Source organism: Solanum stenotomum, chromosome 9 (assembly GCF_019186545.1).
Source record: "Solanum stenotomum isolate F172 chromosome 9, ASM1918654v1, whole genome shotgun sequence".
NCBI classification, from domain to species: Eukaryota; Viridiplantae; Streptophyta; class Magnoliopsida; order Solanales; family Solanaceae; genus Solanum; species Solanum stenotomum.
Window position 1 is genome coordinate 53,845,673 of NC_064290.1, and position 17,058 is coordinate 53,862,730.

The following is a 17,058-nucleotide window of genomic DNA, read 5'->3' on the forward strand; positions in this document are numbered from 1 at the left end:
TTTCGAAACTAACAACACTCATATCACTACAAGTCTAGCCTGAACCCAAAAACTCACTCAAATATATAGTCAAGTTCCTAATCTTAATGCCAATTAACATTCCAACTTTCATATTTCTCAAATTTTCAAGCCTAGGGTAAGTCTCAATATATCAATAACTTAATTTATAATGTAGTAAGTAACTCGAAAAAAATGTTTTCTGATCATTAACCACCTATCATATAAATCCAAATATTACCTAATGATTACCCATAATCATTATCCAATAATTACATTAGCCATTAACAATTTTCCACCAAGAAAACGTTAGCATTGGTTATTAAATTCAATTTCTCTTGTTTCTCTATCTAAGCCAATATTGTTATTATAATAATAATAGATTAAATAGAAACATGTGTCAAGTAGTTACCGTGTCAGTAACTCAACTTTGAGAAAACCTAATGTATAGATCTTTAAGCCTAATTACAAACATATCTACCGATAATCACCGACCTCTTCTATAAGTATATTAACCTCAAATGATTTTCCATTATAATGAATCAATGATGGGACATAATCATTGCTCAAATTACATATTTTATCCATTACTATTATTCCCTCGAGTCCAATTACACTACCAGGTTATTGATTTCTCTTCTATAACCAATACTATAATAATAACATTAATATAGTTCATATCAATATATACAATACAACAAGATGTTGGCAATTTTGATGACTTACCTGAAGTACACACGCAATACCCTCACCAAAGCCGCCACTAAAATTTCAGCGTTCTCTTCTAACCTTTTCTTTTCCCTCTTAAATTATAATCTAAAAGTGTCAACCCTACTAATTATTTTCCTATATGGGTCAAGTTGTATTAAACTAATTATAAACTTAACCCATTAAGCATTAACTAAAATTAGTTATTTAATAATTAACCATCAATTAGTTCACTCTAGCTAAATGAATATTCAAAATTTCCAAAAATAACCTTTCGAGTCATTACATATTTAATTACAATTAATGAATGAGTCACCATCACAGATACATCTAATTCTAAATATACCATATACGGACAAACATAATTATAAATAGAGATTGAGAAAAGATTTAGTCAAAGTCAATATGTTTTATTAGTCAAACAATATAGTCATAGTAACAAAATCCAATTATAGTAAAAAATAATCAGTTTAAGAAAAAAATTGAACGTTATTCCAAAAGGGGAAATGATTTTCCACTATAAATATCAATAGAAATTGTGTTCTATATTCAACCACTCCAAAGTAAATTTCACTAAAAACTCAAAATTCTTTGAGAAAATAATGGCTATCACTAAGCAGTTGATTTTCTTCACCTTGCTTGTTTTTATCACCTTCCCTTCTTATGAATGTAAGTATGATTCTAAATATTTATTCTTCATTTTACTTTATATTTCTCTTCTACTTTACAAGATAAAATTATTATTTTTTTATTTTTTTATTTGGAGTTTGATAGTGGTATCAAGACTTTGACTAATTCAGATCTACGGACTACGTTATGTATAAGTCCCATTAGAGGGGAAACCGCTGCCTATTGGGATTTTTTTCAAATCCAGGCACGAACGAATCTGGGGTACTTACACTATATATACAAGATCAAAATTATTATTATATATAATAGGTGTAGAGTTTTCTAATAGGCTTCTTCATACATTTATTTTTTTGTATCTTTAATCACTGTCTCCGTTGTTAATAACCTAAGGCTCGAACCTGAAACACCTTACTGAGAATGAATGATTCTTATCCATCCTTTCATAATCTTTAGTAATAGATAAAATTAAAATTAATTCAGATTTAATTAGGTTGGCTTGTTTTTTTTTTTTTTTTGTAATCTCTCATCTTAATAATCTTTTTTTTTAAAAAAATTATTATCTTATATTTTAATGCAGGTGAAGAAGTAATTAATGAAGATGGGATACTTATGGCTCCTGGATGGTGTTTGAAGAGCCCAATAAAAGCAGGAGATTGGTGTTGTTGGACAACTTATAATTGTTTTGATAATTATGAAACATGTAGACATAAATGTCCACCTTATCCTCCTCGCGATTAATTAATTTTAAACATCTAAAATATGCTTCATATATGAAATTATTAAAATATTATTTCCATAATAAAACATGAATATTTCATTTTATCAATGTTATATATGGTTCTGGACAATTTCGTATGAATCTCTTTATGATGTTTTCTGTCAATTTTAAATTTTGGATGATATGTCTCTTTATTATGATATTTTTGCATTTCAACATTAATAAAATTGTAACTTGTGCCTTAATTATATTTTATATGAATATTTCAGATTTATACATCAATATATAACTCCATTGGCACAAATTAGTTGACTATAATAATCAAGAAATGGAATAATGATAATGTTACTGATATATTTGATGAAAATAATGAAAAAAAAATAATTAATTATAAACACAAAGAAAGTCCTATTAAATTCTAAAAATAAGCAATAGAAAAAACTACATTGACACTAATACAAGAAAAGTAATAGAAATTACACCTCAAAAAATTATACCACGATTTAAAAGTTGCTCTCTCTATCAAAGGCAATTGCATATTCAAATAAAATTCAGATTCACGTTAGAAATTAAAGTCAAGAACAAAACACTTTCTAACAAAAGTGATTGTATACCCAACATATATCGAATTTGAAGCTTTTGGTTAAAGATGTAGCACTTATCAGTTACCACTTCATCACAACCTTCGATGATAAATTTTGATATGATTAAATTAACCTCAATTCTCATTTAGGGTTAGTTTCACCCTTGGTCTCCCAACACATTCCCCTATAATTGATCTACCACAAATTGAGACACTAAATTATAGTAACACATCAATAAAGTCATAAAACCTTTTTTTTGTAAAACTAAAGTTACTGAACTTTGTGTTATATCTATAGAGTTACAAAAAAAAAATTGCCTCAAATTTACAACATTATATATAAATTCCTATGGGAACCCATCATTATCTATTTGGAACATATATATTCTCTAATCTAAAGAGAGTGAGAAAACAATTAAACTATGAAACATAATTGTGTCAAACGTGATGTGCTTTCAATACTATGAAAAAACAATTAAATCTTATTTATGATTTAACAAAAAAAATCAAATTAGATGTGTCTTACAACAAAATATCACAATATAAACTATAAAAAAAAAATGTGAAGCAGATGTGGAAGAAAATGAATTTGAAATTAAAATTAAAATTTAGATATATGGAAACATAACAGAAAGCACCTATACTAATATTTACTCAGTTACATTAGAGGATCGTAAAGAGATTAAAAAATGATTAGTCAAATGATATCTTATTAAGAGCCTATTTGACATTGTCATTGATAGGTTAAAAATATTTATTTTGAGGAAAAAAATACTTTTTTGAATTATCAAGGTATCTGGCTAATCAGTAAAATTATTTTTAAATAGAAATAGAAACAATTCTTTCTGCAGTCGGAAAAACTAAAAAATTTATGCTTCTTAAGAAAAAAATAGAATATTATTTTTCTCAAGACCAAAATATCCCGACCATATATATAGTTTTACCAATATATCCTTTATATATTTTTTGTGGTGAATTTTTCGTATGTAATGATTTAATTTGTGGAATAATTTTTAAGTTTATTTTGCTTGATAATCACTATGTTAATATCATATCAATATTTAATTTATTTTCTTATTTATATATGTTATTATTGATTGAAAATTCTAATATGTGTATTTTAATTTAATAAAAAAATTAACCAAAAATTTATAATAGATATTTAAAATAATTTCTCTCAATAAAATAATTTTAATATTAAAAGTGCATTAATATTTGTCTTTTTTTTGTAATTTATCTCTCAAAACTTTTTAAAGAAAATTAGTTAAACATATCATGATTATTAAAAATACTTTTCAAATGATTAAGTCAACCGCAAATTATTATTTTTTCCAAAAATACTTTTCTTAAAAGTTATTTTTTTTTAAAAAGAATCTAAAAATAAATAGGTTGTTGATTCATTGTACCTATTTGATTGATTGAATAAGTAAGTTATGTTTTAAGAAAATTAGTTAAACATAATATGATTATTAAAGATACTTTTCAAATGATTAAGTTAACCACAAATTATTATTTTTTTCAAAAATATTTTTCTGAAAAGCTATTTTTTTTAAAAGAACATCTAAAAATAAACATGTCTTNTTTTTAAAGAAAATTAGTTAAAGATATCATGATTATTAAAAATACTTTTCAAATGATTAAGTCAACCGCAAATTATTATTTTTTCCAAAAATACTTTTCTTAAAAGTTATTTTTTAAAAAAAAGAATCTAAAAATAAACAGGTTGTTGATTCATTGTACCTATTTGATCGATTGAATAAGTAAGTTATGTTTTAAGAAAATTAGTTAAACATAATATGATTATTAAAGATACTTTTCAAATGATTAAGTTAACCACAAATTATTATTGTTTTCAAAAATATTTTTTTAAAAGAACATCTAAAAATAAACATGTCTTTGACTCATTGTGCCATTTTTTGTTTAATTGAATGTGTAAATTATTTAATAAAAAACAGATTAGGAATAAAAATTCTATAATCCAAAAAGGGAAAAATGATTTCAACCACTATAAATATCAATGGAAAATGTTTTTTATTCAACACACATCAAAATAATTTCCACAAAAAAACTCAACATTATTTGAGAAAAAGATGGCCATTTCTAAGAGCTTTATTTTCTTCACTTTACTTATTTTTGTCATCTTTCCTGCTCATGAATGTAAGTATGATTAAGAAAATTTCATTTTTCATTATACATTTAAAACTATAATTAGCTAGGATTCACTGTTAAATTGCTCGTTACTAACATAATATCATGATAATTTATCACTAGATAAAATTACTGACAAATTTTACTGTTTAGCTATGAAATTTTGTCTAATACTAATTCATGTTGCCTTGTATTTTACAAGATAAAATTAGTGTTTTTTTTTCATGTTTTTGTTCACGTGTCTTGATATAAGTATCAGGGTCTTAAAGGGGAAAATAACGCTCATATCTAGAGATGGGCAGAACTAGGATATATTCTTCGGGTTGAATGAACCCCTTTTTCTAAAATTTACAATGTATACATAATGTCAAAACTATTATTTTTACGTATATATAATAAATCGATATTTTCTCAAATGGATATTTAGAGATCTCACTTGTTCATAGATCTTGAAATCAGATCAATATCCATTTCTCAATAGATCTATTTATCAATTTTGTATGTTTGCCTCTTTATATTTTCAAATTCTTTAATGAGAATTCTGACTCCACTATTGATAATCTAGGACTCGAACCTTATATATATAAATTGATAATCACTTGCATTTTATTTATTTTTATATTTTAATCTTAGTACTAGCAAATGTATGTTGGTATCAAGACTTTGACTAATTCAGATCTACAGACTACGTTATGTATGAGTCCCATTAGAGGGGAAACCGCTGCCTATTGAGATTTTTTTCAAATCCAGGCACGAACGAATCTAGGATACTTACACTATATATACAAGATCAAAATTATTATTATATATAATAGGTGTAGAGTTTTCTAATAGGCTTCTTCATACATTTATTTTTTTTGTATCTTTAAGCACCGTCTCCGTTGTTAATAACCTAAGGCTCGAACCTGAAACACCTTACTGAGAATGAATGATTCTTATCCATCCTATCATAATCTTTAGTAATAGATAAAATTAAAATTAATTCAGATTTCATTAGGTTGGCTTGTTTTTTTTTTTTTTTGTAATCTCTCATCTTAATAATCTTTTTTTAAAAAAAAATTATTATCTTATATTTTAATGCAGGTGAAGAAGTAATTAATGAAGATGGGATACTTATGGCTCCTGGATGGTGTTTGAAGAGCCCAATAAAAGCAGGAGATTGGTGTTGTTGGACAAATTATAATTGTTTTGATAATTATGAAACATGTAGACATAAATGTCCACCTTATCCTCCTCGCGATTAATTAATTTTAAACATCTAAAATATGCTTCATATATGAAATTATTAAAATATTATTTCCATAATAAAACATGAATATTTCATTTTATCAATGTTATATATGGTTCTGGACAATTTCGTATGAATCTCTTTATGATGTTTTCTGTCAATTTTAAATTTTGGATGATATGTCTCTTTATTATGATATTTTTGCATTTCAACATTAATAAAATTGTAACTTGTGCCTTAATTATATTTTATATGAATATTTAAGATTTATACATCAATATATACTCCATTGGCACAAATTAGTTGACTATAATAATGATCAAGAAATGGAATGATGATAATGTTACTGATATATTTGATGAAAATAATGAAAAAAAAAAAATTAATCATAAACACAAAGAAAGTCCTATTAAATTCTAAAAATATGCAATAGAAAAAACTACATTGACACTAATACAAGAAAAGTAATAGAAATTACACCTCAAAATATTATACCACTATTTAAAAGTTGCTCTCTCTATCAAAGGCAATTGCATATTCAAATAAAATTCAGATTCACGTTAGAAATTAAAGTCGAGAACAAAACACTTTCTAACAAAAGTGATTGTATAACCAACATATATCGAATTTGAAGCTTTTGGTTAAAGATGTAGCACTTATCAGTTACCACTTCATCACAACCCTCGATAATAAATTTTGATATGATTAAATTAACCTCAATGCTCATTTAGGGTTAGTTTCACCCTTGGTCTCCCAACACATTCCCCTATAATTGATCTACCACAAATTGAGACACTAAATTGTAGTAACGCATCAATAAAGTCATAAAACCTTTTTTTGTAAAACTAAAGTTACTAAACTTTGTGTTATATCTATAGAGTTACAAAAAAAAAAAATTGCCTCAAATTTACAACATTATATATAAATTCCTATGGGAACCCATCAGTATCTATTTGGAACATTTATATTCTCTAATCTAAAGAGAGTGAGAAAACAATTAAACTATGAAACATAATTGTGTCAAACGTGATGTGCTTCCAATACTATGAAAAAACAATTAAATCTTATTTATCATTTAACAAAAAATATCAAATTAAATGTGTCTTGCAACAAAATATCACAATATAAACTATAAAAAAAATGTGAAGCAAATATGGAAGAAAATGAATTTAAAATTAAAATTTAGATATATGGAAACATAACAGAAAGTACCTATACTAATATTTACTCAGTTACATTAGAGGATCGTAAAGAGATTAAAAATGATTAGTCAAATGATATCTTATTAAGAGCTTGTTTGACATTGTCATTGAGAGGTTAAAAACATTTATTTTGAGGAAAAAAAATACTTTTTTGAATTATCAAGGTATCTGGCTAATCAGTAAAATTATTTTTAAATAGAAATAGAAGCAATTCTTTCTGCAGTCGGAAAAACTAAAAAATTTATGCTTCTTAAGAAATAAATAGAATATTATTTTTCTCAAGACCAAAATATCCCAACCATATATATAGTTTTATCAATATATCCCTTATATATATTTTGTGGTGAATTTTTCGTATGTAATGATTTAATTTGTGGAATAATTTTTAAGTTTATTTTGCTTGATAATCACTATGTTAATATCATATCAATATTTAATTTATTTTCTTATTTATCTATATTATTATTGATTGAAAATTCTAATATGTGTATTTTAATTTAATTAAAAAAAATTAACCAAAAATTTATAATAGATATTTAAAATAATTTCTCTTAATAAAATAATTTTAATATTAAAAATGCATTAATATTTGTCTTTTTTTGTAATTTATCTCTCAAAACTTTTTAAAGAAAATTAGTTAAACATATCATGATTATTAAAAATACTTTTCAAATGATTAAGTCAACCGCAAATTATTATTTTTTTCAAAAATACTTTTCTTAAAAGTTATTTTTTAAAAAAAGAATCTAAAAATAAACAGGTTGTTGATTCATTGTACCTATTTGTTCGATTGAATAAGTAAGTTATGTTTTAAGCAAATTAGTTAAACACAATATGATTATTAAAAATACTTTTCAAATGATTAAGTTAACCACAGATTATTTTTTTCAAAATTATTTTTCTGAAAATCTATTTTTTTTTAAAAAGAACATCTAAAAATAAACATGTCTTTGACTCATTGTGCCAATGTTTGTTTACTTGAATAAGTAAATTATTTAATAAAAAAACAGATTAGGAATAAAAATTCTATAATCCAAAAAGGGAAAAATGATTTCAACCACTATAAATATCAATGGAAAATGTTTTTTATTCAACACACATCAAAATAATTTCCACTTTCTAAGAACTTTATTTTCTTCACTTTCCTTATTTTTGACATCTTTCTTGCTCATGAAGGTAAGTATGATTAAGAAAATTTCATTTTTCATTAAACATTTAAAACTATAATTGGCTAGGATTCATTGTTAAATTGCTCGTTACTAACATAATATCATGATAATATATCACTAGATAAAACTAATGACAAATTTTACTATTTAGCTATGAAAGTTTGTCTAATACTAATTCATGTTGCCTTGTATTTTACAAGATAAAATTAGTGTTTTTTTATTCCGATTTTTTGTTCATGTGTCTTGATATAAGTATCAGGGTCTTAAAGGGGAAAATAACGCTCATATCTAGAGATGGACAGAGCTAGGATGTATCCTTTTTCTAAAAATTACTACAATGTATATATAATGTCAAAACTATTATTTTTACGTATATATAACAAATCGATATTTTTTCAAATGGATATTTAGAGATCTCTCTTGTTCATAGATCTTGAAACCAAATTAATATCCATTTCTCAATAGATCTCTTTATCGATTTTATATGTTTGGTTCTTTATATTTTTCAATTCTTTAATGAGAATTCTGACTCCACTACTGATAATCTAGGACTCGAACCCTATATATATATATATATATATATATATATATATATAAATTGATAATCACTTACATTTTATTTATTTTTATATTTTAATGCAGGCAATAATCTTAATACTGTCAAGTGTTTTAAGAATCTATCAGGATCAGGATGGTGTTGTGTGACAACTGCATTGTGTTATGATCAACAAAATACATGTTTAAATAGTTGTCCTTATTACCCTCCTTTTAATGAATTTAATTAATTAAGAAATCCTCTTCTAAGAGTTTTGTTAAATATCTAAATTATGCTCCATATATATATATGCAATTATTAAAATATTATTTCCATTCATGTTGTCAATGTTTAGTTACAATGTGGCAAATCAGTGCTGAATAATTTCGTATGAATTTTGCATTTTAACATTAATAATCTATGAAAGTTAAATAGGAGTACTTACAATTTTCTCTTTTTTTTCTTAACGTTGATCTAAGTTCCGTTTGTAATAAAATCATAACGTGTAATAATATTTCTTTATGCATATATAAGCCTTGTATATCATTGGCAACAATTAATTGATCACAAGCTATAATCCTCAACAAAAAATGAGATTTGTTATTTTATAAGTCACCTTACTAGCTACCACATGTAAAACTAACCTAATTAATAATGCATAAAAAGTTATGTTATCGATGTATATAACTTAATTTTAGACGTACATAAAAATTACAGTAAACATGACAAAGTGTTCATTTTCTCCAAAGACAACATCTTGAAGCTAAACAAAGATATGACCGAGGCTCTGGATATGTACGACATTATGTATTTAGTGTAATTCTATAGGTAGGGATGGAATCTTGTTTTGTGGTTAAGGTGGAAAAAGTTGATCATAAGTGAAATAAACGCGAAAAGAAGATAATCCTATATATATGTATATGAAGAAAGATATGATAAACTTTTTATATAAGTGAATTGGCCAAATAATATATATACCTATTGTCATCGATCTTGTCAGACTTGGTAAGTAAAATTCCATCGATTAACCTCGGATTTGGTGAAGGGAAGATCAGATCATGACCTCAATAATTACATTGGATATACAATGTTAAAATTTATTATTTTTAACAAATTACATTGTATATATACTATCTTCCGACTTGTGAGATAAAAAGGTTGTTTTCGAGTTTCGATAGACTTGAATTATATTTAATCGGATTCAACCATTGTTTTCTATACTAAGCAACGTGTGTCTAAAATCCTTAATTACTTTTTTTCTCTAATTGAATTAATTACAAATTCACATACGTGAATTATATTATAACATATCCGTTGTAGTCTAGTTGGTTAGGATACTCGGCTCTCACCCGAGAGACCCGGGTTCAAGTCCCGGCAACGGAACTTTTTTTTCATTTAATAATATTTTTTCCCGTCCCTTTTATATGTCATACTTTTCTTTTTAGCATGTTCCAAAAAAAAGCCATACTTTCTTGTTTGAAAACAATTTGAAAAGATAGGGACGATAAGAAAGTACTTCCTCCGTTCCTATTTAGTTGTCAAAATTTTCGATTTCACGGTCGTTTTCCTATTTAGTTGTCACAATTTTAGGTTTCACACCCCTTAAAAAATGAGGTAAGTTTACCATTGTACCCTTATATAGTGTTCTCTTAAAGTCAAGTTTTCAATAAATGGACATGAATTAATTTATTTAGATTAATTAAATTGATCAATGAACATAAATGAATTATTTAGTTTTGCTATGTTGATCAAATTCACACTTTCAAGGCTATTAACTCTCGACAGTAAAATAGGAAGAATAATATCATTTATTATTAATTTTGTGAAATGACAAGTACTAAGAAACGACGTATAATTAAGACCGGATGGAGTAATACATCTTGATATATATGTTGCATGTCTATAAATAGAAAATAGTGAAATGGCAGGAAAGTTTAATTTCTTTGCTACCTTCTACATGTACATAGTTTCAACCTAAAAATGTTAACGCACTCGTGTCAAATCCTCGAAAATGCACTACTTTTTGGAGGATCCAACACGCCTCTCCACAACACTTGGGAAGGGTCCGAGCAATATAGGTTTCAACTTCATTTCAACAGAATTAGCTAGCACATAAACATAAAATTTTGTGATCTTCAATCCTTTATCAATGGAGGAAAACACGAAAACTAAGAAATAGTTTTGAGGGCTTCCTTTTTCGCGGGACTATAGCTACCGTAAATATAAGAGCCAAATCCCCAGAATGTAATAATCAAAGACAGGATCTTGAAACCACTCATAGGATCATGCAACAATATCACAGCTGCAATGCTAGTAATCGGTACTCTTACAGCGTTAAGGACACCAGCCAAGACAGTGGATGAGAGGAAAACAACCGCGGTGGCTCCCAACACTCCCAACTGGAAAGTGATAATCCCCCAAATGATAACCGAGTAATACGCGTTTTCCCCACCCTTGAATGTACTTGCCTCAGATTTCATCCCATGGAAACCGTTACTCATAACAAGTCCGATTGTTGTGAATATAAAGGCAAAGAGGGAAACCATGAGTTGCTGCTCAAGAACAACAAGGAAAGACCTTTTACCGAGTAATTTCACAAAAATTAACTCTGATAAGGCGAAAATCAGACCATGGAGTGCAGATCCCAGTATATCCCACACAAAACCAATAATGTACTGACGGTCGGTGATGTATCCATACCTGTCTGAATTTGAATCAAGAGCAATGATCGTCATGGCAGCAGTAATGATCACAATAGAATTTATAATTGATAGATTCATAGTGTTTTTCACGAGAACATATCCGAATAATGCAGAAAACACCAGTGAAGTCGAGGCTAAAAGAGCAGCAGTTGATGCTGGCAGGTAGGCATAGGCATATGCATACATGAGGTTGTCAGCAGCACTCAAGAATCCCAAGACAACATAAGATAAAGTTAGTTTTAAGTCAAGTGGCGTCGGGAACACTTTAAGAAAAAAGTATGAGGGAATTAGGACTATCGCGATCATAGGCCATCCTGCAACTGAAACCCATGATATTATCCACTTGCTCTTCCCACCATTTGCAAAATATAAACGGGACAAGAGGCTAGAAGCAGGGAACAGAACAAGCATCCCCATGCTACTTAGAAACAAAAGAATCCAATGTGAAATCGGCTTGTTGTAATACATTTCACAAAGCATCGTCCAATAGGCCGAGATATATTGCCAGAGTGACTTTGATGGCGGCGCTTCATCCATTATTTCCTCTACAAAAAGCCAGTCATCATAGATAAATGTCAATTTTCAAAAACAACATGACAGAGTATTTGATCGGAGAAAGGAATCAAAGAATGACTCATAAGTAGCAACAACAACAACAACAGCATATTCAGCATGATCCCACAAGTGGAGTCTAGGGAGGGTAGTGTGTACTGTGTACGCAACCTAGCCTCTACCTTGGGAGATGGAGAGGTTGTTTCTGATAGACCCTCATCTCAAGTAAAAGCAATTTTTAAAAAACGAGAGAGAAGAAGCAATGACTCATTAGTAGCATTCAATATAAAAGAGTAACAGAAACATGGAGTAAGTAAAGCAACTAAACAGTCAGAAAATGCTTAATAAAAGGTTGTAGGAAACAGGCTTGAACCTTGCAGTACCTACTTATGAACTTCCTTAGCTAATTCGGTACATAACTACCTTATGATCTACGCATAAATCACAGTTTATACAAATGATCTCCGTAAAGTGAGGATATGCAAATGAATAACCACTTAAAAATTAAGGACTTGAATACATACAGAGAAAATAATTATAGCAAATTCAAGCTAAAACTAAATGCTTCAGCTGCCTAACTACCGCCAAAATGTGAAACTCAATATATGCTCTTGGGGTATTAGACACCTATCCTCTCAGGGGCAGAGCTAGAGTATAGCTTATGTGTTTTGGTCGAAACAAATAACTTTGGTTCAAACCCTTGAATATACACAAACCATTCATTTTAAGACCGGTAACTTAAAAGGACTAGAATCCCGAACTCAATTTTACTCTCCATTTAGAAAGTGGGGCCCTGAATCTTTCCCTCTAGTCATGTCCTTTGTCAAAGGGGGACAAGGCTCTGATTATTTCATAAGTAAATTCGTATTCTTCAAGCAATCAATTCAGTACCACAACCTCACTACCTCCACGAGGTAGTGCTAAGACATGTGTACCTCCTCACTAGTGAGATTGAGATTTCACTGAATATGTTCGTTATACACTATACAAGTACTGTCATTCAACACACAAGAAGAAAAAAACCAAGTGCTAAAAATCAAAACTTGAATTCACAATGTTCAAGAACCATCGAAGGATTTACAAAAACAAGAATAGCCACAAAGCATAAAAGCTGAAAATTTCAACAATACACAACGCAAGTACAATCATTCAACACACAAGAAAAAACACCCAGGTGCTAAAAATCAAAACTTTAATTCACAATTTCAAGAACCATGGAAAAAAACAATCATCTTGACAAATTTAACATACCCACAAAGCACAAAAGCTGAAAAAAGTTCAGATTTTTTTTCAAGGGTTTTCACATAATTAGTCGGTCAGATTTACTGTTTACTTTTACGAGCCATGATACACATATTATACTGACCTGGAACTGAAATAACCAATGGTTGCTGCATGAACCCAAGAATTCAGGGGACAGTGAAGGAAGTTGAGAGTGGAGATACCAGAACTAATCCGGTCGGGTCAAAGAAAATTCCGGGTCTGCTCAATTTTGAACTGGGGTTCTTGAGATTTTACAACCATAGAAGCAGAGATTGAGAAAAATTTATGGTATCTAAATCAGACAGCAAATTGTGGTACTGTGTTCTATGGTCCACAAATCAAAAATCAAGATTTCAATGATTAGATGAAAGTTTTTGGGTTAGGAAAAAAAATACTAATTGGCTTTTAATACATAGTGAAAGTTGCGGATAATTTTATTTAGACACTTGAATTAAGTTTATTTCAAATTTTGATCCTTTTTGTGTTTATTTTCTCGTCTATTAGATAGTTAACTTAATTACATAAAATATGTGTTCTTTTTTAATTATATGCATTCGTATTTCACTTCAATAAATAGTAAAATTTCAGATGTGTATAACTAAAGGAGAGATATATAAATAGATGAATGAAAAATGTGTGCAAAAGTATTTTCAAAATTTGAACAAAAAATATCTAATTAAATACTTTATTTGAAGGAGTGTTCAATTGAAACATGATTTAATTCGAGTGTTCAAATGAAATATTAAGAAAAATTTAAGGAGTTGTCTATGTATTAAGCTAAAATAATTATATCTCAATATACGAAAAGTATACATTAATTATATATAAATTAAAATAAAAAATTGTAAATTCCAATTGATATACATTTCATGACTATTATTTTGATGGACAAGGATATGATTGTAGATTGGAGGTTGTGGAGGACACAAATTAAGATAAAAGGTTTATAGACAGTTGAACGTTTTCTCTCTTACCCTTCCATACTAGTAGTCATAGCATTACTCATGTAGTTTTTTGTTCTTTGGGTTCATTTACGAGTCAATTCCAATTCCCTAAATGGTCACCCAAGTTTGGGGAATTGCCTTAAAATATCATTTATGTTTCACTTAGGACCAAAATATCACCTAACTATTACTATTTTCCTCCAAATATACTTAAAACTTTAAAAATTTTACTCTCTCCAAGTTGGCATGCCATGTTATTAAAGTTTTTTTTTAAATAATAGACTTATTCAATTCATCAAACTCATTTAACTAAATTAATAATCTTATTATTTTTTTAAAAAATAAAAAATAAAATATATATATATATATTTTATTTTAATTTTATTTTTTTATTTTTTTTATTAAGAAGAAAACTTCATACTGAAGAATCTTTTATCATAATTAAACTTTTTTATTTTTTTATGCTATGAAAAAATAGGGTTTTAAAATATACTATGCTGTCATCAATTTTAAATACTTATAAACACATATATTCAAAAAAAAAATATATCAATATGCAAATCACTCATGAATGTTAACTTACATCAATTAATCATAAATTGTATAATGAATCAATAATATTAAATGTCAATTAACTATTACAATATAATTAATTGTGTACTTTGTAATTCATGCTTACAATATTATTATTATTATTTTAAAAAAAGGAAGTGACTAATATTATTACTAATTTATTTCCCCCCAAAAAAATATACTAATACCTCAAAAGTCTCCTTCTATTCTAGTTGATATGTCATGTCATTAAATCATCATTTTTAAAAAAAGAATAATAGACCTATTTAATTCATTAAACTTATGCATCTACAAAACAAATATATAAATTACGTGAGAATTTATGAAGATTATAAAAAAAATACTTTTAAAATATCTAATTCCTTCATATTTTTCTACCAAATAAAATTCAATGAATTTTTTTTTGTGTTTAATTGTTACCTGAGAATTTTTGAAATCTCTAAGTAAATTATTTGAAAATTTTAAGTAATTTTTTTCATAAAAGTATTCAAATAAATTTGTAAGGTTGACAAAATAGTTGGTAAAAAGGAGAAATTTATTATTTAACTTTTGTTTTTAATTTAATTTTGATCAGTGATTTATATATCAATATTTTTTGACTATATGTGTTTATAGGTATTCAAAATTGATGACATTATATTAAGTTTTAAAAAAAAAACCATTCTTCATAGCATAAAAAAATTAAAAGTTAATTATGATAAAATATTTTTAAGTATGAAAATTTCTTCTCAATAAACTAATATATATATATATAAAAATTAAAAAACAACAAGATCATTATTTTAGTTAATTGAGTTTGATTAATTAAATAAGTCTATTATTTAAAAAAAAAAAAGGCTTCAATGACATGGCATGCCAACTTGGAGAGAGGGGACTTTTGAAGTGGTAAGTATATTTGGAGGAAAATAGTGATAGTTAAGTGATATTTTGGTCCTAAATGAAACATAAATGATATTTTAAGGCAATTCCATAAACTTGGGTGACCATTTAGGGAATTGACTCGTTCATTTACTATATATTATTTCTTATAGTTGGATTATCATATCATTTTATTATAGTTATTGTTCAGAATGATTTGTCATATTTTCTACTTGTGTATTATCATGACTTCTTGATTTTTATTTTTATTTTCATACTAGTTTGAAGTTTAGACTGATCTTTTGTCGAACGGAGGATTTATCAAAAAAAGATTTAGGTAAATTCAAGAAAATAATATTTTTTTCTTTTTAGTTTAAATTCACAACTAATCTTTCCCGCTTCAATTTTTGTTTTAAAATTATTTCAATTCGCCACGCACCTACTCTTGTTTTATGGTTTTCCACCCTATGTCCAGAGCCTATATTGAAGCTCCAACTGAATTTGGATTGCGCTCTGCAGGGCTGATTCAAGCACGAGCCTAAAATCTCTGATTAAAAATGAAGCACTCCACTAATACATCACAACTTGGTGTTGGTCACCTACTTTATTCTCCAACCTAAGCAAATCAAAGAATATTATACTCATGACCTGTCAAAGGGAACTGATTATTAATTTAATAAGTAAATTATTATTCTTTAAGCAATCAAATCTTTCCTGCCAACAATAAAAAAATTCAGCAAGACATAACAGAATGTCATCCAATACACACACATACCAAAAAAAAAACAAAAACAAGTGCTACTAATCAAAACTTGAATTCAAATTTTCAAAGAACTGACAACGATAATAACATACTCATTATAATTATATAAATAAAATTTAGAAATGGTAGTAAGTAGCCAGACTTTACCATTATTTTTGTACGATAGAAATATTATTTTCAATAGACACTAAGCTCAAAAGAAATGCAATCGATGCACGAAAAAAACAACAACATATCCAAACTCCAGTGTTATAACTTATAAGTGTAGTTTGGATTTAAAAGGGTAAGATGCAGATAAACCTTACATTTATCTTTATGAGATAGAAAATATTTTTAATAGACCCTCTAATTAAAAGAAATGTAACTGATACAGAAAAAAAAAAAAAAAAGAGATAACAACATAGCTCAAAAACACATCAAGAGTAAGAAAAATTGAGTGATATCCAAATTATACTACTGAAAGTGGACAATAGTAAAACGTACTA

At 27.2% G+C, this 17,058-nt stretch overlaps 1 protein-coding gene and 1 non-coding gene across 2 annotated transcripts; one reads left to right on the forward strand and one right to left on the reverse strand.

Annotated features, from left to right (window-relative positions):
• Positions 1-10,228: 10,228 nt before the first annotated feature.
• On the forward strand, positions 10,229-10,301 carry TRNAE-CUC (transfer RNA glutamic acid (anticodon CUC)). Its single transcript has one exon. It is a non-coding gene; the product is annotated as a tRNA-Glu (tRNA).
• A 689-nt stretch (positions 10,302-10,990) lies between these two features.
• Positions 10,991-13,834, reverse strand: LOC125876828 (probable purine permease 5). Its single transcript, XM_049558085.1, has 2 exons — positions 13,539-13,834; positions 10,991-12,165 (listed from the first exon to the last, which is right to left on the reverse strand). The coding sequence occupies exons 1-2, from the start codon at positions 13,567-13,569 to the stop codon at positions 11,087-11,089; spliced, it is 1,110 nt and encodes a 369-aa protein (XP_049414042.1). The 5' UTR covers positions 13,570-13,834; the 3' UTR covers positions 10,991-11,086.
• Positions 13,835-17,058: the final 3,224 nt, after the last annotated feature.

Excerpts from the sequence above, each read along its gene's own strand:
- LOC125876828 (XM_049558085.1), bottom strand. The coding sequence starts at position 13,569 with ATGCAGCAACCATTGGTTATTTCAGTTCCAG. Across the intron at positions 12,166-13,538 it reads ATTGGTTATTTCAGTTCCAG|AGGAAATAATGGATGAAGCG; the intron begins GTCAGTATAATA and ends GGCTTTTTGTAG.